At 40.8% G+C, this 26,898-nt stretch overlaps 1 protein-coding gene and 1 long non-coding RNA gene across 4 annotated transcripts in view; one reads left to right on the top strand and one right to left on the bottom strand.

Annotated features, from left to right (window-relative positions):
• frmd4a (FERM domain containing 4A) overlaps positions 1 to 26,898 on the top strand; it is a 241,121-nt gene that overhangs the window by 34,963 nt on the left and 179,260 nt on the right. The window contains exon 1 of one of the 2 annotated variants that reach the window (XM_062035310.1): positions 15,950 to 16,231. The exons of the other annotated variant lie outside the window; for it this stretch is intronic. Within the exon in view, the coding sequence (XP_061891294.1) occupies positions 16,139 to 16,231 (93 nt within the window). The 5' untranslated portion in view covers positions 15,950 to 16,138. Of the gene's footprint in view, positions 1 to 15,949; positions 16,232 to 26,898 lie in introns of those variants that run through there. 2 annotated transcript variants of the gene reach the window in all.
• Positions 10,799 to 26,498, bottom strand: LOC133641524 (uncharacterized). Of its 2 annotated transcripts, none has more exons than XR_009824295.1 (3): positions 26,293 to 26,498; positions 11,318 to 11,571; positions 10,799 to 11,246 (listed from the first exon to the last, which is right to left on the bottom strand). It is a non-coding gene; the product is annotated as an uncharacterized LOC133641524 (long non-coding RNA). The 2 variants fall into 2 exon arrangements; XR_009824294.1 differs by lacking the exon at positions 26,293 to 26,498 and adding an exon at positions 16,028 to 16,202.

Genomic DNA, 26,898 nt, shown 5'->3' with positions numbered 1-26,898 from the left:
ATGGCACTAGCATTTACTTCATTTAAGAATATTTTTCAACATATTGAGCAAAAAGGTCTCTTTTTTTTCTACCAAGAAAAGTGCACTTGTTATTAGTGAGAATATTCTTATTTTAAGGTATTTTTGGGTTCATTGAGGTTAGCTAATTTTACTTGTTTTGGAAAGTCTTGACAAGACACATTTTCTTGTCCTATTGGCAGATAATTTTGCTTAGTTCAAGTAAAATACCCCTCATTTTTGTATTTTTTTTTTCTTGTTTTTGAACACGGACTTTTTGCAGTGTGTCCCTAGTAAAGTACCGCGATACTAATGAATCATATTCGGTACTCTACGCCTCTAAAAAGTACGGGCATGACAACGCGTCGTCACGTCGTGAAATTGCTAGGTTTACGAGCAGAGTAGCATGTTCGGCAGCACACGCACACAGAGTACTTACATGCAGACACAGTGTGTAGACAGAAAAGGGAGAACGGACGCATTTTGCAAAGATAAAGGTGACGTTATAACACTGAAACGCCCTCAGGAAGAGGTGCCTTAGGACATAGATAACTAGCTAGCAGCTAACATCTATCCGCAGTCGGCAGTGTTTTAGCTACTTCTAAATCACTAATCCGTGTCTCCATGGCGACAAATAAAGTATGTTTCTTACAAGTATCATAACATGCTTCATTAAAGTTAAAGTTAAAGTACCAATGATTGTCACACACACACTGGGTGTGGTGAAATGTGTCCTCTGCATTTGACCCATCCCCTTGATCACCCCCTGGGAGGTGAGGGGAGCAGTGAGCAGCAGCGGTGGCCATGCCCAGGAATACTTTTTGGTGGTTTAACCCCCAATTCCAACTCTTGATGCTGAGTGCCGAGCAGGCGGGTAACGGGTCCCATTTTTATAGTCTTTGGTATGACTCTGCCGGGGTTTGAACTCACAACCTACCCATCCAGGGCGGCCACTGAGCAGGATACACCATACACACCATAGGAGGATACAATAGCTCACCGCTAACAAAAGCTGGCACTCAATCAATCAATGTTTATTTATATAGCCCTAAATCACAAGTGTCTCAAAGGGCTGTACAAGCCACAACGACATCCTCGGTACAGAGCCCACATACGGGCAAGGAAAAACTCACCCCAGTGGGACGTCGGTGAATGACTATGAGAAACCTTGGAGAGGACCGCATATGTGGGTAACCCCCCCCCCCCTCTAGGGGAGACCGAAAGCAACGGATGTCGAGTGGGTCTGACATAACATTGTGAAAGTCCAGTCCACAGTGGATCCAACACATCAGCGGGAGTCCAGTCCACAGCGGGGCCAACAGGAAACCATCCCGAGCGGAGACGGGTCAGCAGCGCAGAGATGTCCCCAACCGATGCACAGGCTAGTGGTCCACCCGGGGTCCCGGCTCTGGACAGCCAGCACTTCATCCATGGCCACCGGACCTATGCAACTCCCCCTCGCAAGGGACAGGGGAGAAGAGGAGAGAAGAAAAGAAACGGCAGATCAACTGGTCTAAAAAAGGGGGGGTCTATTTAAAGGCTAGATTATACAAATGAGTTTTAAGATGGGACTTAAATGCTTCTACTGAGGTAGCATCTCTAACTGTTACCGGGAGGGCATTCCAGAGTACTGGAGCCCGAATAGAAAACGCTCTATAGCCCGCAGACTTTTTTTTGGCTCTGGGAATCACTAATAAGCCGGAGTTCTTTGAACGCAGATTTCTTGTCGGGACATATGGTACAATACAATCGGCGAGATAGGCTGGAGCTAAACCGTGTAATATTTTATACGTAAGTAGTAAAACCTTAAAGTCGCATCTTAAGTGCACAGGAAGCCAGTGCAAGTGAGCCAGTATAGGCGTAATATGACTCCTGAATGTAAACGACAGCCGTGGGTGGATATACACCTGACATCCACTGTAATGATACCAAGTACAAGAGCGTATCTAGTCGATACTGCTATGTTTAAGTCAAAATGACTTGTGAAAAACTCACGACACCCCTGATCCAAACCCACATCCTGGCAAGGAAAAACTCAAAAGCTGGGGAAAAAGAAGAGGAAGACAAGGGATCTTATTCCGGGTCAGCAACACAGAGATCCACAACCCGGGTTGCCAATTGAACACTATTTAGTTTTCTAGTAATTGCAGTGAATGCCTCGTCAATTCTCAGCATCCTAAGACTCCCGGTATTGAAGCTAAATGATGGCGTTTTCTCAGCGGCCGCGCTGCAGCTGCATCATTTGTCATCGCCGCGGCCTTGAAGTGAGAACATGCCTTTGAGAGCGGGGGTGTCCAGCTCCAGGGTGCCCACACAAAGAGAGGAGGAGCAGGACCACGGAGATGAGTCAAGTAGCCAGCGGGCACAGACAGCTTGGCTTATCAGGCTAAATTAAAGGCAGAAACATACAGGCTGCGTTTTGTTCCACCTTGGAACAAAGACAAGGCGTATGTTGATCTGTGTGCTTATTAACGTCACTTAATTATAGATCTTTATTTCTATTCTGGTTTCTGTTTCTATTTGCCAAACCTTACGTCTTCTTATCTGAGGGATGTATTAATAGCGGCTTTATTTCCAGAACCGCTGGCGCAAACTGACCCAGATCATCGTAGCGTGTCAGAATCTCCCAGTTAAACGCTTGATTTTCAACATTTAAGGCCTCTTTTGCAATGCTTCACATCTTCTAATTGCCATGTGTGTGCTTTCTAGGGTTGTCTTTACCATGCAAAATGCACTTTGATACCACAAAAAAATTGCACTATTGGCTTTATTTTATTTATGGACATCATTTCTAGGCGCAGTCAGGGCGTTGAGGGGATCTGATTAGGTGGCGGTAGGATTAGGTCTCTGCTTTTTGCAGATCAACCAATCAATCAATCAATGTTTATTTATATAGGCCTAAATCACAAGTGTCTCAAAGGGCTGCACAAGCCACAACGACATCCTCGGTTCAGAGCCCACATAAGGGCAAGGAAAAACTCACAACCCAATGGGATGTCAATGAGAATAACTATGAGAAACTTGGAGAGGACCGCAGATGTGGGTAACCCCCCCACCCCTCTAGGGGAGACCGGATGCAGTGCACGTCGAGTGGGTCTAGCATAATATTGTGAAAGTCCAGTCCATAGTGGATCTAACATGATAGGGAGAGTCCAGTCCATAGTGGATCTAACATAATAGTGAGAGTCCAGTCCATAGTGGATCTAACATAATAGTGAGAGTCCAGGCCATAGTGGATCTAACATAATAGTGTGAGAGTCCAGTCCATAGTGGATCTAACATAATAGTGAGAGTCCAGTCCATAGTGGATCTAACATAATAGTGTGAGAGTCCAGTCCATAGTGGATCTAACATAATAGTGTGAGAGTCCAGTCCATAGTGGATCTAACATAATAGTGAGAGTCCAGTCCATAGTGGATCTAACATAATAGTGTGAGAGTCCAGTCCATAGTGGATCTAACATGATAGTGAGAGTCCAGTCCATAGTGGAGCTATCATAATAGTGAGAGTCCAGTCCATAGTGGATCTAACATGATAGTGAGAGTCCAGTCCATAGTGGATCTAACATAATAGTGTGAGAGTCCAGTCCATAGTAGATCTAACATAATAGTGAGAGTTCAGTCCATAGTGGATCTAACATAATAGTGTGTGAGTCCAGTCCATAGTGGATCTAACATAATAGTGTGAGAGTCCAGTCCATAGAGGATCTAACATGATAGTGAGAGTCCAGTCCATAGTGGATCTAACATAATAATGAGAGTCCAGTCCATAGTGGATCTAACATAATAGTGAGAGTCCAGGCCATAGTGGATCTAACATAACAGTGAGAGTCCAGTCCATAGTGGATCTAACATAATAGTGAGAGTCCAGTCCATAGTGGATCTAACATAATAGTGAGAGTCCAGTCCATAGTGGATCTAACATAATAGTGTGAGAGTCCAGTCCATAGTGGATCTAACATAATAGTGAGAGTCCAGTCCATAGTGGATCTAACATAATAGTGTGAGAGTCCAGTCCATAGTGGATCTAACATGATAGTGAGAGTCCAGTCCATAGTGGATCTATCATAATAGTGAGAGTCCAGTCCATAGTGGATCTAACATGATAGTGAGAGTCCAGTCCATAGTGGATCTAACATAATAGTGTGAGAGTCCAGTCCATAGTAGATCTAACATAATAGTGAGAGTTCAGTCCATAGTGGATCTAACATAATAGTGTGTGAGTCCAGTCCATAGTGGATCTAACATAATAGTGTGAGAGTCCAGTCCATAGAGGATCTAACATAATAGTGAGAGTTCAGTCCATAGTGGATCTAACATAATAGTGTGAGAGTCCAGTCCATAGTGGATCTAACATAATAGTGAGAGTTCAGTCCATAGTGGATCTAACATAATAGTGTGTGAGTCCAGTCCATAGTGGATCTAACATAATAGTGCGAGTCCAGTCCATCTAACATAATAGTGAGAGTCCAGTCCATAGTGGATCTAACATAATAGTGTGAGAGTCCAGTCCATAATGGATCTAACATGATAGTGAGAGTCCAGTCCATAGTGGATCTATCATAATAGTGAGAGTCCAGTCCATAGTGGATCTAACATGATAGTGAGAGTCCAGTCCATAGTGGATCTAACATAATAGTGTGAGAGTCCAGTCCATAGAGGATCTAACATAATAGTGAGAGTTCAGTCCATAGTGGATCTAACATAATAGTGTGAGAGTCCAGTCCATAGTGGATCTAACATAATAGTGAGAGTTCAGTCCATAGTGGATCTAACATAATAGTGTGTGAGTCCAGTCCATAGTGGATCTAACATAATAGTGCGAGTCCAGTCCATAGTAGGGCCAGCAGGAGACCATCCCGAGCGGAGACGGGTCAGCAGCGCAGAGATGTCCCCGACTGATGCACAGGCGAGCGGTCCACCCCGGGTCCCGACTCGGGACAGCCAGCACTTCATCCATGGCCACTGGACCTGTGTCCCCCCCTCCACAAGGGAGAGGGGGGCAGAGCATAAAATAAAATAAACGGCAGATCAACTGGTCTAAAAAGGGGGTCTATTTAAAGGCTAGAGTATACAAATGAGTTTTAAGATGGGTCTTAAATGCTTCAACTGAGGTAGCATCTCTAACTGTTACCGGGAGGGCATTCCAGAGTACTGAAGCCCCAATAGAAAACGCTATATAGCCCGCAGACTTTTTTTGGGCTCTGGGAATCACTAATAAGCCGGAGTTCTTTGAACGCAGATTTCTTGTCGGGACATATGGTACAATACAATCGGCAAGATAGGATGGAGCTAGACCGTGTAGTATTTTATACGTAAGTAGTAAAACCTTAAAGTCACATCTTAAGTGCACAGGAAGCCAGTGCAGGTGAGCCAGTATAGGTATATATGTATATAAAGGTATATACAGTATAGGCGTAATATGATCAAACTTTCTTGTTCTTGTCTAGCAGCCGCATTTTGTACCAACTGTAATCTTTTAATGCTAGACATAGGGAGACCCGAAAATAATACGTTACAGTAATCGATGATGTGGTCCTGATGGCTTCATCTGGCCAGGATCTTCAGCTCTCACTGGATCAGTTTGCAGCCGAGTGTGAAGCGACTGGGATGAGAATCAGCACCTCCAAGTCCGAGTCCATGGTTATCACTCGGAAAAGGGTGGAGTGCCATCTCCGGGTTGGGGAGGAGACCCTGCCCCAAGTGGAGGAGTTCAAGTACCCCGGAGTCTTGTTCACGAGTGAGGGAATAGTGGATCATGAGATCGACAGGCGCATCGGTAATCAGTAATGCGGACGCTGTATCGAGCCGATGTGGTGAAGAAGGAGCTGAGCCGGAAGGCAAAGCTCTCAATTTAGTGGTCGATCTACGTTCCTATCCTCACCTATGGTCATGAGCTTTGGGTTATGACCGAAAGGACAAGATCACGGGTACAAGCGACCGAAATTAGTTTCCTCCGCCAGGTGTCGGGGCTCTCCCTTAGAGATAGGGTGAGAAGCTCTGTCATCCGGGAGGAACTCAAAGTAAAGCCGCTGCTCCTCCACATGGAGAGGAGCCAGATGAGGTGGTTCGGGCATCTGGTCAGGATGCCACCCGAACGCCTCCCTAGGGAGGTGTTTAGGGCATGTCCGACCGGTAGGAGGCCACGGGGAAGACCCAGGACTCGTTGGGAAGACTATGTCTCCCGGCTGGCCTGGGAACGCCTCGGGATCCCCCGGGAAGAGCTGGACAAAGTGGCTGGGGAGAGGGAAGTCTGGGCTTCCCTGCTTAGGCTGCTGCCCCCGCGACCCGACCTCGGACAAGCGGAAGAAGATGGATGGATGGCTTTATTTGAACAAAAACTCTTACGGTACATTAAACATATGTTTCTTATTGCAATTTTGTCCTTAAATAAAATAGTGAACGTACTTGACCAGGGGTCCCCAAACTACGACCCGCCAGCGTCCAAAATCCAGCCCGCGGGAAATCTCAAGTTTTTTTTTTAATTTGTCCTTTCTAATCTTTTTCTACAGCTTGTTACTCTCGGGGTCTCCTTGCTGCTCAGGCAAATCATATTGACTAAAAATGTTTCCATCGATAATGTGACATCATCACGCTCGCGCCGCAGTGTCTGCACTCTTCTACTCTATTAGAGCGTGAGGAATATACTATATACACATATATAAATATACACACACACACACAGCCCGGCCCCTGGCCACATTTTTTTAACCCAATGCGGCCCCTGAGTCAAAAAGTTTGGGGACCCCTGTACTAGACAACTTGTCTTTTAGTAAGTAAACAAACAAGGGCTCCAAATTAGTCTGCTGACATATGCAGTAACATATTGTGTCATTTATCTACCTATTATTTTGTCAACATTTAAAAGGACAAACTGTAAAAATTTATTATTAATCCATTTGTTCGTTTACTGTTAATATTTGCTTATTTACTGTTTTAACATGTTCTATCTACACTTCTGTTGAAATGTAATAATCACTTGTTCTTCTGTTGTTTGATACTTTACATTAGTTTTGGATGATACCACAAAGTTGGGTATGGATCCGATACTAAGTAGTTAAAGGATCATACCTTGATCATAATTTAAGTCCTCATGTGTCCAGGGACATATTTCCTGAGTTATAAACATAATATGATTTTTTTTTTTAAAAAGGAAAAACATTTTTGTGACCATAAAAAATATATGATGTAATCATAGTAGTATTGACTAGATACGCTATTGTACTTGGTATCATTACAGTGGATGTCAGGTGTAGATCCACCCATGGCATTTGTTTCCATTGTGACGCCGGTGAGATATTGTATCCTCCTACGGCGTGTAGTGAAGCATGTTTAGCTGTTCCTCGTCCTGCAGGGTTGACACTTGTAAGAATGTTACTTTATTTGTCGCCATGGAGACAAGGATTAGTGATTTAGAAGTAGCTAAAACACTGCAGACTGCGGATGGATGTTAGCCGCTAGCTAGCTAGCCATGTCTTAAAGCACCTCTTCCTGAGGGTGTTTCAGTGTTATAACTTCACCTTTATCTTTACTTTTTAGGCTAAAATGCGTCCGTTCTCCCTTTTCTGTCTACACACTGTGTCTGCTTGTAAGTACTCTGTGTGTGCGCGCTGCCGAACATGCTCCTCTGCTCGTAAAACCAGCAATGTCACGACGTGACGACGATGCGCCTTCATGCATATAAAATAAATAAATAAATAAGGCGAACCGGTACTTCTCAAACAGAGTATAGTACCGTTTTTGATTCATTAGTACCGCGATACTATACTAGTACCGGTATACCGTCCAACCCTTGTGCCTTCCGCTGCAAAAATAAGCATTCATCAATTTCCCTCCGAGCTGAAAAAGGGGGTGAGGACGGGTGCGACGTGCTCGCTTGATCGGGGGAAATTGAATTTAGCAAGAAAATTGGAGCTCCGGAGTAGTGGGAAGTCACCTAAACAAACGGTTCATTTAGGAGGCGGCGCTGTTGAAGGTGTCACGGCAGATCTTGGTGAAAGTGACAAACGACCGTGTCTCCAATCAGTTAAATCCTCGCCATGTTGAATGAACGTCACGGTGACGGCAGATATGAATCATGTTTTCCATTTCCCTTAATCCATCATGGGCTTCCACCTGGAGTTTCTAAATAAAGCCGTGATGTTCCTCATGTAGGCCACACTGATGTGGGCCAGGCTGCTGAATAAATAATGCTGACTGGGGGATTACTGCAGCTTCAGTGCAATGTGTCTATCCTTATAGTATCATATCACTAAAAGTGCTCCTTTCGTGATGACTTTTTCAATCCAGATTGCGTTGAGTCTGGATTAAAAATGTGCCTTTACACGATAATAAAAGATCAGCTTTGTTTGACACAGCAGTATGTTTGTTATTGTCGTCTGCAGATAATCATAGAGGGCCTGATTTACTAAAGGTTTGCGTGTACTAAAACATGTGCAAACGCAAAGCTGATCCAATAAACGTGTGCAAAGTGGACTGCGTCTCTGTCTTCATAAATGTGCAAAATATATCCAATCCAATCCCCTTTATTTACAAACCCCGTTTCCATATGAGTTGGGAAGTTGTGTTAGATGTAAATATAAACGGAATACAATGATTTGCAAATCCTTTTCAACCCATATTCAGTTGAATGCACTACAAAGACAACATATTTGATGTTCGAACTCATAAACTTTATTTTTTTTTGGCAAATAATAATTAACTTAGAATTTCATGGCTGCAACACGTGCCAAAGTAGTTGGGAAAGGGCATGTTCACCACTGTGTTACATGGCCTTTCCTTTTAACAACACTCAGTAAACGTTTGGGAACTGAGGAGACACATTTTTTAAGCTTCTCAGGTGGAATTCTTTCCCATTCTTGCTTGATGTACAGCTTAAGTTGTTCAACAGTCCGGGGGTCTCCGTTGTGGTATTTTAGGCTTCATAATGCGCCACACATTTTCAATGGGAGACAGGTCTGGACTACAGGCAGGCCAGTCTAGTACCCACACTCTTTTATTATGAAGCCACGTTGATGTAACACGTGGCTTGGCATTGTCTTGCTGAAATAAGCAGGGGCGTCCATGGTAACGTTGCTTGGATGGCAACATATGTTGCTCCAAAACCTGTATGTACCTTTCAGCATTAATGGTGCCTTCACAGATGTGTAAGTTACCCATGTCTTGGGCACTAATACACCCTCATACCATCACAGATGCTGGCTTTTCAACATTGCACCTATAACAATCCGGATGGTTCTTTTCCTCTTTGGTCCGTAGGACACGGCGTCCACAGTTTCCAAAAACAATTTGAAATGTGGACTCGTCAGACCACAGAACACTTTTCCACTTTGTATCAGTCCATCTTAGATGAGCTCAGGCCCAGCGAAGCCGACTGCGTTTCTGGGTGTTGTTGATAAATGGTTTTCGCCTTGCATAGGAGAGTTTTAACTTGCACTTACAGATGTAGCGACCAACTGTAGTTACTGACAGTGGGTTTCTGAGTGTTCCTGAGCCCATGTGGTGATATCCTTTACACACTGATGTCGCTTGTTGATGCAGTACAGCCTGAGGGATCGAAGGTCACGGGCTTAGCTGCTTACGTGCAGTGATTTCTCCAGATTCTCTGAACCTTTTGATGATATTATGGACCGTAGATGGTGAAATCCCTAAATTCCTTGCAATAGCTGGTTGAGAAAGGTTTTTCTTAAACTGTTCAACAATTTGCTCACGCATTTTTTGACAAAGTGGTGACCCTCGCCTCATCCTTGTTTGTGAATGACATTCATGGAATCTACTTTTATACCCAATCATGGGCACCCACCTGTTCCCAATTTGCCTGTTCACCTGTGGGATGTTCCAAATAAGTGTTTGATGAGCATTCCTCAACTTTATCAGTATTTATTGCCACCTTTCCCAACTTCTTTGTCACGTGTTGCTGGCATCAAATTCTAAAGTTAATGATTATTTGCAACAAAAAAAAATGTTTATCAGTTTGAACATCAAATATGTTGTGTTTGTAGCATATTCAACTGAATATGGGTTGAAAATTATTTGCAAATCATTGTATTCCGTTTATATTTACATCTAACACAATTTCCCAACTCAAATGGAAACGGGGTTTGTATATCGCTCTATTAACAACAAAACTGTCTCCAGAGTGCTGCACATTAAAAAAAAGAAACAATAAAAAGTAAGCAAATTACAAGCATTTAGAATAAAACAAGTGAAAAAAATAAACAAATAATAATAAAATAAAATGATAAAAGACATCAATAAAATGGAATTAAACAATAAAAGACACAGAGGACCACAAGACTCTATTTAAAAGTCAGAGAATAAAAGTGGGTTTAAAAATATGTTTAAAATATATGCTGATCATCCAAACACCCACAACACTGGGAGGAAAAGACGCAAATATAGTTAGTTAGCGTGCGCCATGTGATTTATCAACACTCATCGTGCACTATTTTGCATTTTAGTTATGGAAGGACGTGCAAACTAACGTTCCACACACGGTGCTCGCGCTGCCCAGATGGACAAATTAGAATCCTCCGTCTTATGTGTGTGTGTCAGCATTTTGAACGGTCAGAAATAATAAATATCAGACATAACATCGATTCAGCAACATCGTTTTATAACTTTACAGCTACTATAGAGGTCTAAGGGGCTGATTAAAATAATTCAATTGATTTAATTTTTAATGACATTTGTTTTATATGAAAAAAACTTCTTTAAGTGTACATTTTTTGCGTCTTAAGTGGACTAAGTGCATCGTCTGTTATGGTTTACAGAGGGGAGATGACGGCAATGACACCAGGGGGAGGTCTAGCTCTATGTATTTTATTATATATATTACAATATATATAATAATAAAACAATAATAATAATAAATACAATAGGGTCCTCTGTCCCAAAGGGACTCGTCCCTAACTACGGAAATAATAATAATAATACCTGGGATTTATATAGCGCTTTTCTAAGTACCCAAAGTCGCTTTACATGTTAAAAAAATGGAGTGTGAACTAATATCCAGAAGGGGTGTATGGTGGAAGACTATGTGTATGAATAATTAGCTGTTGAGTCTTACTAAATGTTGAAACGAGGAGAAGGAACAAGGCAGGAAAGGCAGTCCATGTGGCAGGCAGAAGATCCAGGGCGAGAGAGAGGCGTCAGAGTCCGTGTCCAGGCGAGGGTTGAAGATCGAGGAAGGCAGTCCAAAACCACGGGGGAAACAACGGGAGATAACAAAGGGGGAGACTCGGGAAGGCACTGCGGGAGAACAACAAGGACGTCAGAACACGGAGGGAAAAACGCAGAGAGAGAGAGAGCATAAGGCTTACGGTATACAAAGAGGTAAACTAAGTTCCCGCATAGATCCTTGGGTCCACTGGTCCTTTATCCAGTTCGCCCTTATCAGTCCCAGGTGTGCAGATTGCCGATGGTCTGCAGGCTTGTTGCTGCGTGGGCGTGCTGCGCTCAGCGTGAGCGGGGGCGTGTCTGGGCGAGCAGCAACAGGAGGAACTGTGACACTCAGTTGCAGGAGGGAAGCGGGTTCGAGTCGGCTCCGTGACATCGTCTCTCCAATAAGGTGCACCTTCAGTGGTAAATAAAAAAAAGTGGTTTCAATGTAGACGCTGCAATGCTGTTTCTTAAATGCGCATAAAAAGTGGTAGATGTCTCCTGCATGTTTGAAAACATAGCAAAGCGCAACAAGTCGAGGCACGATACCATGAATGTGCAGTAAATGAGTGTCTCCATGGTGACGCAAAATCCTCATTTAAATAAGGCGGTCTGCACCAATTTTCATAAATATATAAATACAAATTACGTTAGGTCAGGAAAAAACACAGAGGCTATTTCATCCCTACAATACTGTTTCGCTTGATTTTATACAATCCCCTGAAGAGCAGGGAAACCTGCGAAACTGGCTTGTAGGGATGAAACAGCCTCTGTGTTTTTTCCTGACCTAACGTATATTCCGCTATACACCGGTATTGAGCACTGTATAACAGATAAACCACAGAAACCTCGTCTAAATATAAATGATATATATGAATGAGGTAGATCCCCTCGACTTGGTCATTTAAAAAGTAGCTCGCCTGCAGGAAAAGTGTGGGCACCCCTGCTTTACATGAATTATTTTTCAGGCCACAAACGAGCTGAGAGAGACTGACTTGTTATTAGTTCAATTGGAACGTGCATATAGTTCAACAACATGTCGGACAAGCAACATCCTTCTTGACATCGATACAATGCATATATTTATGCGTGGAGCCACTCAAGTTAATCATCTGACAGCTCAGTGTGGACGTGCAGAGGCTCAGATGATGAGAATATGACAGCAAGTCAGTGGGTGCAGCAGTAACTCAATAGCTTTACTGGACAAGTCAAGACCACGGTCAGGGGACTGACTCAGCTGAAGGACGGAAAAGCTTGTGGAAATCTGGCTAATTTCCTGCACTGTTTTGTGTATCTTGCATTAGAATAATGTAGGCTTGACTTCACTGGAGCGTGTTTGTGTGTGATCCGACTCTTGTTCCTCCTTCTCCCCAAATGGAGACAGTGCAGGGAGAGAAAGCTGGATGTGGGATTTCAGAGATAATCTTCCGACCAGATGGCAAAACATCCGATATTCCTTTTGAGGTCCTCCCCACCCCCACGTGATCCCCTGGCAAGGGCTGCGGTTGGTGTGTGGCTGTATAGGCTAGGGGTCCCCAAACTACGGCCTGCGGGCCAGATCCGCCCCACCAGGCCAGATTGCGGACGCTGGTGGGGTGTATATACATGTATATATATATGTATTTGTATATATTGATCTATCCATCTCTATGTATATATCTATATCTATATCTATATACAGTATGTACGTATATATTTATATATATATATATATATATATGTCTTAATTAGATTATCCAAAAAATAGTGCTCGATACCGTGGTAGAGCGTAATATGTATGTGTGGGAAAAAAATCACAAGACTATTTAATCTCTACAGGCCTGTTTCATGAGGGGTTTTCCTCAATCCTCAGGAGATTTTTTTTTTTTAATTTAAAAATTTTAAAAAAAAATTAAAAATCTCCTGAGGATTGAGGAAAACCCCTCATGAAACAGGCCTGTAGAGATGAAATAGTCTTGTGATTTTTTTCCCACACATACATATATATATATATATATATATATATATATATATATATATATATATATATATATATATATATATATATATATATATATATATATATATATATATATATATACACTACCGTTCAAAAGTTTGGGGTCACATTGAAATGTCCTTATTTTTGAAGGAAAAGCACTGTAGTTTTCAATGAAGATAACTTTAAACTAGTCTTAACTTTAAAGAAATACACTCTATACAATGTGTTTTGCTCATTGGCTCAGAAGGCTAATTGATGATTAGAAAACCCTTGTGCAATCGTGTTCACACATCTGAAAACAGTTTAGCTCGTTACAGAAGCTACAAAACGGACCTTCCTTTGAGCAGATTGAGTTTCTGGAGCATCACATTTGTGGGGTCAATTAAACGCTCAAAATGGCCAGAAAAAGAGAACTTTCATCTGAAACTCGACAGTCTATTCTTGTTCTTAGAAATGAAGGCTATTCCACAAAATTGTTTGGGTGACCCCAAACTTTTGAACGGTAGTGTATATATATATATATGGATAGATAGCCTGGCCCCCAACCAAATTCTTTTAACCCACTTTGGTCCCCCAAGTCAACAAGTTTGGAAACCCCTCGAATAAACAGTAGGGGTACCTAAAAATTATATCTACATCCGAATCGCAATTTTTATTCATCCTGATTTGAAATGTATTCATAATTTCCGAAAATCTAAAAAAACATTTTTTTTTATAAGAACCAATTATTAAAAAAAAACATTTTCAAGCCATCTCCATGCACAGAGAACAAGTTGATCTAACCTGTAGCCTGTTTTGAAAAATGTTACACAAAATAATATATTGCGGAAATTAGTTTGAATCGAGAATCGATTCTGAATCAAATTGTCTACCCAGGAATCTGAAAGATAATCCCGTTGAATCGAAAATCGATTCTGAATCAAATTGCCAACCCAGGAATCGGAATAGAGAATCCCGTCAAATCGAGAATCAATGTTTATTTTATTTAATCGATTCTGAATCAAATTGTCAACCCAGGAATCGGAATCCAGAATCCCGTCGAATCGAGAATCTATTCTGAATCAAATTGTCAACCCAGGAATCGGAATCGAGAATCTCGTTGAATCGAGAATCGATTCTGGATCAAATTGTCAACCCCGGAATCGGAATAGAGAATACCTTTGAATTGAGAATCAATTCTGAATCAAATTGTCAACCCAGAATCGGAATCAATAATTTTGTTGAATCGAGAATTGATTCTGAATCAGATTGTCAACCCAGGAATCTGAGATGAAAATCCCTTTGAATCGAGAATCGATTCCGAATCAAATTGTCAACCCAGGAATCTGAGATAAAAATCCCTTTGAATCGAGAATCGATTCTGGATCAAATTGTCAACCCCGCAATCGGAATAGAGAATACCTTTGAATTGAGAATCAATTCTGAATCAAATTGTCAACCCAGAATCGGAATCAATAATTTCGTTGAATCGAGAATTGATTCTGAATCAGATTGTCAACCCAGGAATCTGAGATGAAAATCCCATTGAATCGAGAATCGATTCCGAATCAAATTGTCAACCCGGGAATCGGAATCGAGAATCCCGTCGAATCGAGAATCTGTTCTGAATGAAATTGTCAACCCAAGAATCGGAATCCAGAATCCCGTTGAATCGAGAATCGATTCTGAATGAAATTGTCAACCCAGGAATCGGAATCGAGAATCCCGTTGAATCGAGAATCGATTCTGAATGAAATTGTCAACCTCGGAATCGAGACTCCTGTCGAATCAAGAATCGATTCTGAATCAAATTGTCAACCCAGGAATCGGAATCGAAAATCCCGTCGAATCGAGAATCGATTCTGAATCAAATGGTCAACCCAGGAATCGGAATCGAGAATCCCGTCGAATCGAGAATCGATTCTGAATCAAATGATCAACCCAGGAATCGGAATCGAGAATGCCGTTGAATCGAGAATCGATTCTGAATGAAATTGTCAACCCAGGAATCGTAATCGAGAATCCCGTTGAATCGAGAATCGATTCTGAATCAGATTGTCAACCCAGGAATCTGAGTCAAAAATCCCGTTGAATCGAGAATCGATTCTGAATCAAATTGTCATCCCGGGAATCGTAATCGAGAATTGAGAATCGATTCTGAATCAGATTGTCAACCCAGGAATCTGAGTCGAAAATCCTGTCGAAACGAGAATCGATTCTGAATCAAATTGTCAACCCGGGAATCGGAATCGAGAATACTGTTGAATCGAGAATCAATTCTGAATCAAATTGTCATCCCGGGAATCGTAATCGAGAATTGAGAATCGATTCTGAATCAGATTGTCAACCCAGGAATCTGAGTCGAAAATCCTGTCGAAACGAGAATCGATTCTGAATCAAATTGTCAACCCGGGAATCGGAATCGAGAATCCTGTTGAATCGAGAATCAATTCTGAATCAAATTGTCAACCCGGGAATCGGAATCGAGAATCCCCTTGAATCGAGAATTAATTCTGAATCAAATTGTCAACCCAGGAATCTGAGACGAAAATCCCCTTGAATCGAGAAGAGATTCCGAATCAAATTGTCAACCCGGGAATTAGAATCGGAAGCAATTGTTCGGTGCTCAAAGAGTCCCACCTCTAATAGAGCGTGCAAAATGATGCGTGGAGCTCTTAACGACGTCCACGACGTCACAATCATCCCGTGACCTGGTTGAGGAAGTGAAGACGGGGAAAGGGGAGGGCGCTTGTAGGGGGTGTGTGCTGTCGGAGCAAGCCGAGACAAAAGCGTCTCCTTCTCCCTCCCACTCCCACTCCCACTCTCACACACCCCGGTGTGAAAGCGAAGCGGGCAGAATGGACAGCGTGATAACAACAAAGAGAGGAACTTAAAGCGCGTTTTTCCCCACCTCTCTTCTGTGCGCGCGCCAGCTCGCGTGAAGCCGGCGAGCAGGCTGGACGGGACGGCGAGGACACCCACGTCACTCAGCGGGACACATGCTCACACGCCCACGGACTCCATGCTGGTCCAGGGAGCGGTGACGCCGGGCAGGACCCGCCGGCTGATGCTCAAGCTGCCGGTGGGGACTCTCAGGAGGAATAGCGGAGAGCGGGTGAGACTCACTTTCTCCCTCTTTGGACTTCGGCTCTCGGCTCTCGGCTCTCGGCTCTCGTGTGTGTGTGTGGAGGGGATTCTCGGCTAATCCAGGAGCCGGTATTAGTTTGAAGTTGGCGAAGGGCAAAGCTTTTAATCTCCGGGGTGGACAATTACTCGTGCGAGTCTGTCAATCCTTCCTTGAGCTCTGTCAGCGCTAATGTGTTCAAGTGTGGTCCTCAGTGTTCAAGGTTGTTGGAGGACTCGTCTTTGGGTCTTTTTCCTGACACATCCACATTTCATCCAGTCAAGTCTCCTATCAGGTTGATTGGCAACACTAAATTGTAGGGCTGCGAATCTTTGGGTGTCCCACGATTTGATTCAATATTGATTCTTGGGGTCACGATTCGATTCAAAATCGATTTTTTTTTCTCCGATTCAACGCGATTCTCGATTCAAAAACGATATTTTCCCGATTCAAAAGGATTCTCTGTTCATTCAATACATAGGATATCAGCAGGATCTACCCCAGTCTGCTGACATGCAGCAGAGTAGTAGATTTTTTAAAAAAGCTTTTATAATTGTAAAGGACAATGTTTTATCAACTGATTGCAATAATGTACATTTGTTTTAACTATTAAATGAACCAAAAATATGACTTATTTTATCTTTGTGAAAATATTATAAGCTTATGAGATGCGATGCAAGTGTAAGCCACTGTGACACTATTGTTCTTTTTTTTTTATTTTTTATAAATGTCTAATGATAATGTCAATGAGGGATTTTTAATCACTGCTATGTTGAAATTGTAACTAATATTGATACGGTTGTTGATAATATTCATTTTTGTTTCACTACTTTTGGTTTGTTCTGTGTCGTGTTTGTGTCTCCTCTCAATTGCTCTGTTTATTGCAGTTCTGAGTGTTGCTGGGTCGGATTTGGTTTTGGAATTGGATTGCATTGTTATGGTATTGCTGTGTATTGTTTTGTTGGATTGATTAATTATTTTTTTTAAAAAGGAAAAATTAAAAAAAAATTAATTTTTTTTTTTTTTTAAAATAAATATCGATTTTTTTCAAAATGAGAATCGATTCTGAATCGCACAACGTGAGAATCGCGATTCGAATTCAAATCGATTTTTTCCCACACCCCTACTAAATTGGCCCTAGTGTGTGAATGTGAGTGTGAATGTTGTCTGTCTATCTGTGTTGGCCCCGCGATGAGGTGGCGACTTGTCCAGGGTGTACCCCGCCTTCCGCCCGATTGTAGCTGAGATAGCCCCCCCTTCCCCCCGCCACCCCCGAAAGGGATAAGAGGTAGAAAATGGATGGATGGAAGTCTCCTATCACGCTCTATGGAGGTTGGGTGGGATGTTTGTGATAATGGTTTTCCAGCTTAGACTTGGAATGTGCAGATTTTTGTGGCAAAAACAGGCTGAAACCTGCCGGGTGATTCATTCACCCTTTTGTGCTCTTTGGGAAAGTGGTGTAGCGCGCGTTGGCAGGCGTGTATTTGTATAGCAGTCAAAGCGTGTATTTGGATGAGCCTGATAAACCATTCCCCGCTCAGGCATGACGGGATGTCATCTCTCACTGGGAATTAAGAGAGCTCGACGAAGAGGAACTTTTTGTAATTTTGCCTCTAATTCACAATCCTTATGAGAGACATCAATAAAAGTCCGCTTACAATGGAGCCATGACGTCTGTTGGAGTGGTCCCCAACCACCGGGCCGCACAAGAAATTAAAATATATACTGTATATATATTTATTTTTATTTTTATTTTTTTAAATTTATTAAATCAACATAAAAAACACAACATACACTAACAATTAGTGCACCAACCCAAAAAACCTCCCTCCCCCATTTACACTCATTCACACTCATTCGCACAAAAGGGTTGTTTCTTTCCGTTATTAATATTTCTGGTTCCTACATTATATATTGATATAGATCAATACAGTCTGCAGGGATACAGTCCTTAAGCACACATGATTGTATTTTTTTATGACAAAAAAAACAAAAAACAAAAAACCACCCCCATCCCCCCCTTCCCTGGTACTTGAACTTGAACTTTACTTGCAGCGTGTATATAAAACCTATTACATATTGTTATGAAGGTATCTGTTACTACATTATATATATATATACTTGCAGTGTGTATGTTATACATATTACATAATGTTATGAAGGTGTCTGTTACTACATTATATATATACTTGCAGTGTGTATGTTGTACATTTTATATATTGTTATGAAAGTGTCTGTTACTACATTATACAGTATATATACTTGCAGTGTGTATGTTGTACATATTACATAATGTTATGAAGGTGTCTGTTACTACATTATATATACATGTATACTTGCAGTGTGTATGTTGTACATATTATATATTGTTATGAAGGTGTCTGTTACTACATTGTATATATACTTGCAGTGTGTATGTTGTACATATTATATATTGTTATGAAAGTGTCTGTTACAACATCATACAGTATATATACTTGCAGTGTGTATATTGTACATATTACATATTGTTATGAAGGTGTCTGTTACTACATTATATATATACTTGCAGTGTGTATATTGTACAAATTACATATTGTTATGAAGGTGTCTGTTACTACATTATATATATACCTGCAGTGTGTATATTGTACATATTACATATTGTTATGAAGGTATCTGTTACTACATTATATATATACTTGCAGTGTGTATATTGTACATATTACATAATGTTATGAAGGTGTATGTTACTACATTATATATATACTTGCAGTGTGTATGTTGTACATATTATATATTGTTATGGAAGTGTCTGTTACTACATTATACAGTATATATACTTGCAGTGTGTATATTGTACATATTACATATTGTTATGAAGGTGTCTGTTACTACATTATATATATACTTGCAGTGTGTATATTGTACATATTACATATTATTATGAAGGTGTCTGTTACTACATGATATATATACTTGCAGTGTGTATATTGTGCATATTACATATTGTTATGAAGGTGTCTGTTACTACATTATATATATATATATATACTTGCAGTGTGTATATTGTACATATTACATATTGTTATGAAGGTGTCTGTTACTACACTATATATATACTTGCAGTGTGTATATTGTACATATTACATATTTATTATGAAGTTGTCTGTTACTACATTATATATATACTTGCAGTGTGTATGTTGTACATATTATATGTTGTTATGAAAGTGTCTGTTACTACATTATACAGTATATATACTTGCAGTGTGTATATTGTACATATTACATATTGTTATGAAGGTGTCTGTTACTACATTATATATATATACTTGCAGTGTGTATATTGTACATATTACATATTGTTATGAAGGTATCTGTTACTACATTATATACACTACCGTTCAAAAGTTTGGGGTCACATTGAAATGTCCTTATTTTTTAAGGAAAAGCACTGTACTTTTCAATGAAGATAATTTTAAACTAGTCTTAACTTTAAAGAAATACACTCCATACATTGCTAATGTGGTAAATGACTATTCTAGCTGCAAATGTCTGGTTTTTGGTGCAATATCTACATAGGTGTATAGAGGCCCATTTCCAGCAACTATCACTCCAGTGTTCTAATGGTACAATGTGTTTGCTCATTGGCTCAGAAGGCTAATTGATGATCAGAAAACCCTTGTGCAATCATGTTCACACATCTGAAAACAGTTTAGCTCGTTACAGAAGCTACAAAACTGACCTTCCTTTGAGCAGATTTAGTTTCTGGAGCATCACATTTGTGGGGTCCATTAAACGCTCAAAATGGCCAGAAAAAGAGAACTTTCATCTGAAACTCGACAGTCTATTCTTGTTCTTAGAAATGAAGGCTATTCCACAAAATTGTTTGGGTGACCCCAAACTTTTGAACGGTAGTGTATATACTTGCAGTGTGTATATTGTACATATTACATAATGTTATGAAGGTGTATGTTACTACATTATATATATACTTGCAGTGTGTATGTTGGACATATTACATATTGTTATGAACGTGTCTGTTACTACATTATACAGTATATATACTTGCCGTGTGTATATTGCACATATTACATATTGTTATGAAGGTGTCTGTTACTACATTTCATATATACTTACATCATGTACATAAAACCTTAATGGAAGTGTTTGGATGTTTTTTTAAGCGCTTTTTAGACTGAATGGAGTGACTCTTATTGGCAGACATTTATTTACTAGTTAGAATGCATTAAAAAAAGAAACACATGTGTGCTCTTGTCTTGCATAAGGATTGTGAATGATGGTCAAAAGTCCCCCCAAAAATAGTGTCGTTCCCCTTTAAGTGGAGCGCAGCGGCAGATCTTGAGAACATTACATGATGGCGTGTAGTTGAATTCCGTCTTCCTTTCTTGCCTCAATATGCAATGTGACGCCACTTTTATGCCCCGAGCTCCTGCGAGAGTTCTCTTTGTAGTCTTTGAACGCACGCGTCCGCAGAAGAGCGAGTCAAGCACACATGATGCTGTGTTAATGCCTCATTTCACGTTGGATGAAACACTGAGGCAAGAACAGACACACTGTAGCTTGTATAGCGTCATGCTAAAACAAGCCATTCACAATAGATCATTGTACAAGACAGTGTTCATGACGCTGAAATCTGTGTTATTTGATGATTTGTTTACGTGACAGGGTTTTCTATGTACTGGGGTTGTACGGTAAAAAAAAAAAAAACGGTACTGTACTCTGTTTGAAAAGCCCTTACAATGCAACAATAACATCAGCAAGCCAGGTCTAAATCCAAACAAAAAGAGTCAGCTTATGTAGAGTGAAAACAGCCCCTCTCGCCCAGAAAGGAGCACAGCTGCTTCTTTAAAACAGATAAGGAACTGGCCTCGTCAAACGGGAGCCTCTGTTGATATCTTCTTCGTGGACAAAGTCATGGAATTTTAGGTCAGGCTGATCAATTAACTACATTTTTTAGAGATAAAACTTTTAAATCAGTCACCAGAACACAACACAAGGGTAGAATGTATACTATCCATGTATAGAGAAAATACTTCAGGCAGTGATGTAGTGGAGGGAATACCACCTGTTTGAGCCCACTGTAACAAGCCAGCTATTTTGACTACCACATTCACCCAGTGTTGTATAATTGCAACAATTATATAACAATCTCTAAATGAAATTTGATGTATCTGTTCCACAATAACTACATATGTACATGCTCTAGACCAGTGGTTCTTAACCTTGTTGGAGGGACCGAACCCCACCAGTTTCATATGCGCATTCACCGAACCCTTCTTTAGTGAAAAATAAAATGTTTGTTTTTTTTCAAATTCAAGACAAAGTTATATGTTTTTGGTAACACTTTAGTATGGGGAACATATTCTAAGTAACAAAGACTTAATTTAGAGTTATTTGGACACTAGGGGAACATATTCTAAGTAATAAAGACTTAATTTAGAGTTATTTGGTCAGGGTTAGAGGGTTAGGGTTATAATAAAGCCATGCCGAATAAGGCATTAATAAGTACTTAATAATGACTAGTTAAGAGCCAATATGTTACTAATTTGCATGTTAATAAGCAACTAATTAATGGTGAATATGTTCCCCATACTAAAGTGTTACCATGTTTTTTTTACTGGTGCATAAAATGAACCGTGCATGAACATCACCTTGTTCAAAGAACAAAACCAACACAGTGCATAAACTCACAACAAATTACACACTTGCAAATCAGTCTGACTTCTGCTGTTGCCGTATCCGTAATACGTCGATAGGCAGAAGTTTGTATTTACACGATGAGTCGGGTGTGTTTTGACCTCCGCCGAACCCCTGTAGCCGACTCACCGAACCCCTAGAGTTCGATTTAACCAGGTTAAGAACCACTGCTCTAGACATTGTAATAACAACCAAAAAATATATAAAAGACATTTTACTTACTTGAATCTGATGAATCCAGTCCAATGAAACTAATAGATGTTGTTCGAAGGAAACCGCGAGAGGTTGTGTGAGTTCATGGCCAGAAGGCGTGACTTATAAACAAATGTACAATCCAATAGCCTTGTGAGACTGAACTATAGGACCCAATGACTATGTAAATGTGGTAAAAAATATATATATATATATAATATATACACTACCGTTCAAAAGTTTGGGGTCACCCAAACAATTTTGTGGAATAGCCTTCATTTCTAAGAACAAGAATAGACTGTCGAGTTTCAGATGAAAGTTCTCTTTTTCTGGCCATTTTGAGCGTTTAATTGACCCCACAAATGTGATGCTCCAGAAACTCAATCTGCTCAAAGGAAGGTCAGTTTTGTAGCTTCTGTAACGAGCTAAACTGTTTTCAGATGTGTGAACATGATTGCACAAGGGTTTTCTAATCATCAATTAGCCTTCTGAGCCAATGAGCAAACACATTGTACCATTAGAACACTGGAGTGATAGTTGCTGGAAATGGGCCTCTATACACCTATGTAGATATTGCACCAAAAACCAGACATTTGCAGCTAGAATAGTCATTTACCTCATTAGCAATGTATAAAGTGTATTTCTTTAAAGTTAAGACTAGTTTAAAGTTATCTTCATTGAAAAGTACATTGCTTTTCCTTCAAAAATAAGGACATTTCAATGTGACCCCAAACTTTTGAACGGTAGTGTATATAGATATATATATAACAGATTGTTTTTTAGGATGGTTAAAGGTAACGTTATCATTTTACAACAAGGGGTCTTACAGGGTTAAGACAAAACAAATAATTTACTAGCGGACATAAGATAAAAGCAAGGAGGTCACGAGAAGACACACTACATGGGAAAATACTAGCTGCTTTAAACGTGACTATGGATTAAAAGAGAACCTTTAAAATTATCTCATTCTCACAGTTTACAGTGTTATTGCGACACTTAAACTTTCTTGTTGTTTGCCGTCGGTGACCCTTTGAGTTCCAGTTAGCTTCACGCTAGAGCAGACCTGGGCAAATTAAGGCCCGGGGTCCACATGCTGCCCAAAAAGCTTTTCAATCTGGCCCGCCGGACATTACCAAATATTTGATTTAGATCTTTAAGATGGAAAGTGTAGCTGACATTTTTATGTGCAGTGATGTTTTTTAATTACCATAAGTCTTGAACTATACAACATATTTCAATGGTTGGAATCTGCACCTTTGCATGATATTTTAGTGACTAGTGTTGTCCTTATACCAATATTATTTTGATACTTTTCGATACTTTTGTAAATAAAGGGGACCAGAAAAAATTGCATTATTGGCTTTATTTTAACAAAAAATCTTAGGGTGTGGCAGACCGGTACTTTTCAGAGGCCGTATGGTACCGAATATGATTCGTTAGTATCGCGGTACTATACTAATACCTGTATACCGTACAACCCTACTAGTTACTATGGTAATCTACGTCACGGCAGATCAGACGAGGCACCAAGCAGTGTGGGTGGGGAGCGTTTCCACAGAGTGTTTCCAGAGCGGTCAGCCTGAAATGTGGGTGTCAGGGACAGACACGGAAGGATATTTTTACAAGAAAGTTCTAATGCTTAGTGATATTTTAGATTGTAGATGTTTTTTGGTTTTTTACCCTTCACGTTCATATTTCGCTGTGTTTGTTGCATTTTTGTTGCATTTGGCTTGATTGTAAAATATGTCGATGGAGAGGGGGTGTGACGTTCATATGTTGTCAATATTCAGGGTTTTATCGTTCATAGAAACATTTTAAATTCCATTCCGTTTTTAAGGCGGTCTGTCATAACATTTTTAGCATTCAATCAGACTTTATTGTGAGGTTTTGTATTAGTTTTCCTAAAAATAGATATACCGGCCCCCAGACACATTGTTTTCTCTAAATTTGGCCCCCGAGTCAAAATAATTGCCCAGGCCTGCGCTAGAGTAATGCCCTGTATGTTTTTGTGCCACGGACTGGAATTAACAAGCACTCTTACCTGCAAGCGGATTCCTGCCGTCCTTTGCATCCTGGGAGACCGGATTGTAACACTTAACGCAGTAAATCTTCCCCCAAAAAAAACTCAAAGAAAAAAACCAAGCAGGTTTAGGCAGTCCAGCTACGACGAAAAAAATAAGGATTTCCATTTGGCGTAATCTCGGGAATGAGGTGATCGGTATTTTACGAACCCCAACGACCACGTTATATCGAACTTTGAGCGGGTTCCCATTTTTTTTACCAGGTTTCTCTGACGTGAACGTACCCTGAGCGGAACTGAAATGAAAGCCGGCTTCATTCCAACGCTTGATGGAAGGAAAAAGAATATTCACTGACGAGGAGTAATTGCTTTTGCCACATTAGCACACACAATCAGGGAAATCACCTCCATTAAACAAGAAAAGTAGATTTTCTCATGCGCTAGCGGAGGGAGGTCCTCTTGCGTGATTGCTTCGCCTTACTTTTAATTCCTTTTACAGCCTGCCGGGTTCAGAGAAACTCATCGGGATTTACCGGTTCAGATTTATGTAGTCCCGCTGTAGAAAATACAAGGAGATGCAGTTGCACCGAGGCGTTTAATGAAATGAGCGAGGTGATGTCGTAGGATTTGATTTAAAAAGCAAAAAACTGACATATTTAAAATCTGGACTCGTCAGACCACATAACATTTTTACACTTTGCATCAGTCCATCTTAGATGAGCTCAGGCCCAGTGAAGCCGGCGGCGTTTCTGGGTGTTGTTGATAAATGGCTTTGGCTTTGCATAGTATAGTTTTAACTTGCACTTACAGATGTAGCGACCAACTGTAGTTACCGACTGTGGTTTTCTGAAGTGTTCCTGAGCCCATGAGGTGATATCCTTTACACACTGATGTCGGTTTTTGATGCAGTACCGCCTGAGGGATCGAAGGTCACGGGCATTCAATGTTGGTTGTCAGCCTTGCTGCTTACGTGCAGTGATTTCTTCGGATCCTCTGAACCTTTTGATGATATTACGGACCGTAGATGGTGAAATCCCTAAATTCCTTGCAATAGCTGGTTGAGAAATGTTGTTCTTAAACAATTTGCTCACGTATTTGTTCACAAAGTGGTGACCCTCGCCCCATCCTTGTTTGTGAATGACTGAGCATTTCATGGAAGCTGCTTTTTATACCCAATCATGGCACCCACCCGTTCCCAATTAGCCTGTTCACCTGTGGGATGTTTCAAATAAGTGTTTTGATGAGCATTCCTCAACTTTCTCAGTCTTTTTTGCCACCCGTGCCAGCTTTTTTGAAACATGTTGCAAGCATCAAATTTCCAGATGAGCTAATATTTGCAAAAAATAACAAAGTTTTCCAGTTCGAACGTTAAGTATCTTGTCTTTGCAGTCTATTCAATTGAATATAAGTTGAAAAAGATTTGCAAATCATTGCCTGTTTCGCAGGTTTCCCTGCTCTTCAGGGAATTTTAATAAAATCCCCTGAAGAGCAGGGAAACCTGCGAAACAGGCTTGTAGGGATGAAATAGCCTTTGTTTGTTTTTCTGACCTAATGTATACACATATATACATGCATATTCATATATTACTCATTGTTAAATGTGGCCCTCTGAGGGCAACCATAACTGCAATTTGGCCCTCAATGAAAACGAGTTTGACACCCCTGACCTATAAAAATGTATCGGTGTCTAGTCTGACGTATTGCAATTTCTGGGGGGTTTTGCACCTGCACACAAAGCATCAACAAAGAGTGTTGGAGAAATGATTCTCTCTCGAAGCGCTGAACGAACCAATTAAAAGCAATTAGGACACTTGGGAACCGAGTGCTTATTAGGCCCTTCAGCACCAAACGTCCACATGAGGTTAGTGCGTGCGCATCACTTTCTCAGAAACTCTCCATTAGTTGCCATGGTGATGTTGTTTTTGTAACACATTCATGCGGATATCTGCGTTTGTTTTTAACAGTCTTGCACAACTGTCACTTATCGCATGCAGATGAAGTGTCTTTGTAAGTGATTGATGAAGGTGTCTATTAGAGCAGACCAAACAAGTTCTTTATGAAGCATAAGCCAAAAGAACAATCAAAACATGCTCCAAACATAAAGATAAATAGCAGACCGTATAAACAGCTTGTTTACCTCTTAGGATGATCACCCACCCGCCTTTGTTGTCCTGCTATCACTTTAAGCCTCTCTTCCGGGGAAAAGAGGAAAAACAACCAAACAAAGGGAGGAGACGGCGCCGGAAAGAGCCGGACGTGTATTTGCATGTCTGCGCGGAGACGTCAAAACAAAACATTGTGCTTTTTACGAGGTTGAAATGCTCTCAGAGCGAACGTGTTGTTGTCAGGGGGAGCGCAGCAAGGTGGGAGGGGTGCGTAGCCAAAGAAAAGAAGGCACATTGAAAGGCAACAATGGCAGCCCATAGCTGGACTGTAATCCACCACAATATAGGCCTTTAATGGGGGTGAGACAGGAATGCTAATCGATGCGTGTTACCTTTAAACATCTTTGTCTGCACCAATCAGGGAGAAGGTCAGCTGTGGCCATTTCTGGGTGGATCAGGTGCACGCGAGGCTGGCTTCTCATCAAGCTGATTTAATTGCCGGGACATTAGAGTCAGGCTTGATTTGGCGCCAGCCTGACAGCAAGGATGTTTGTGCAACCCGGGGAAAAAAAACATTACAAATCACTCCAAAGTCCAACATAATTGTAATTCTGCTTAAGCTCCGGAGGAAAACATTG

Source organism: Entelurus aequoreus, linkage group LG24 (genome assembly GCF_033978785.1).
Source record: "Entelurus aequoreus isolate RoL-2023_Sb linkage group LG24, RoL_Eaeq_v1.1, whole genome shotgun sequence".
Taxonomy (NCBI): Eukaryota; Metazoa; Chordata; class Actinopteri; order Syngnathiformes; family Syngnathidae; genus Entelurus; species Entelurus aequoreus.
Note: the sequence above shows the minus strand (reverse complement) of the source record. Positions and strands in the feature narration are given on the sequence as shown.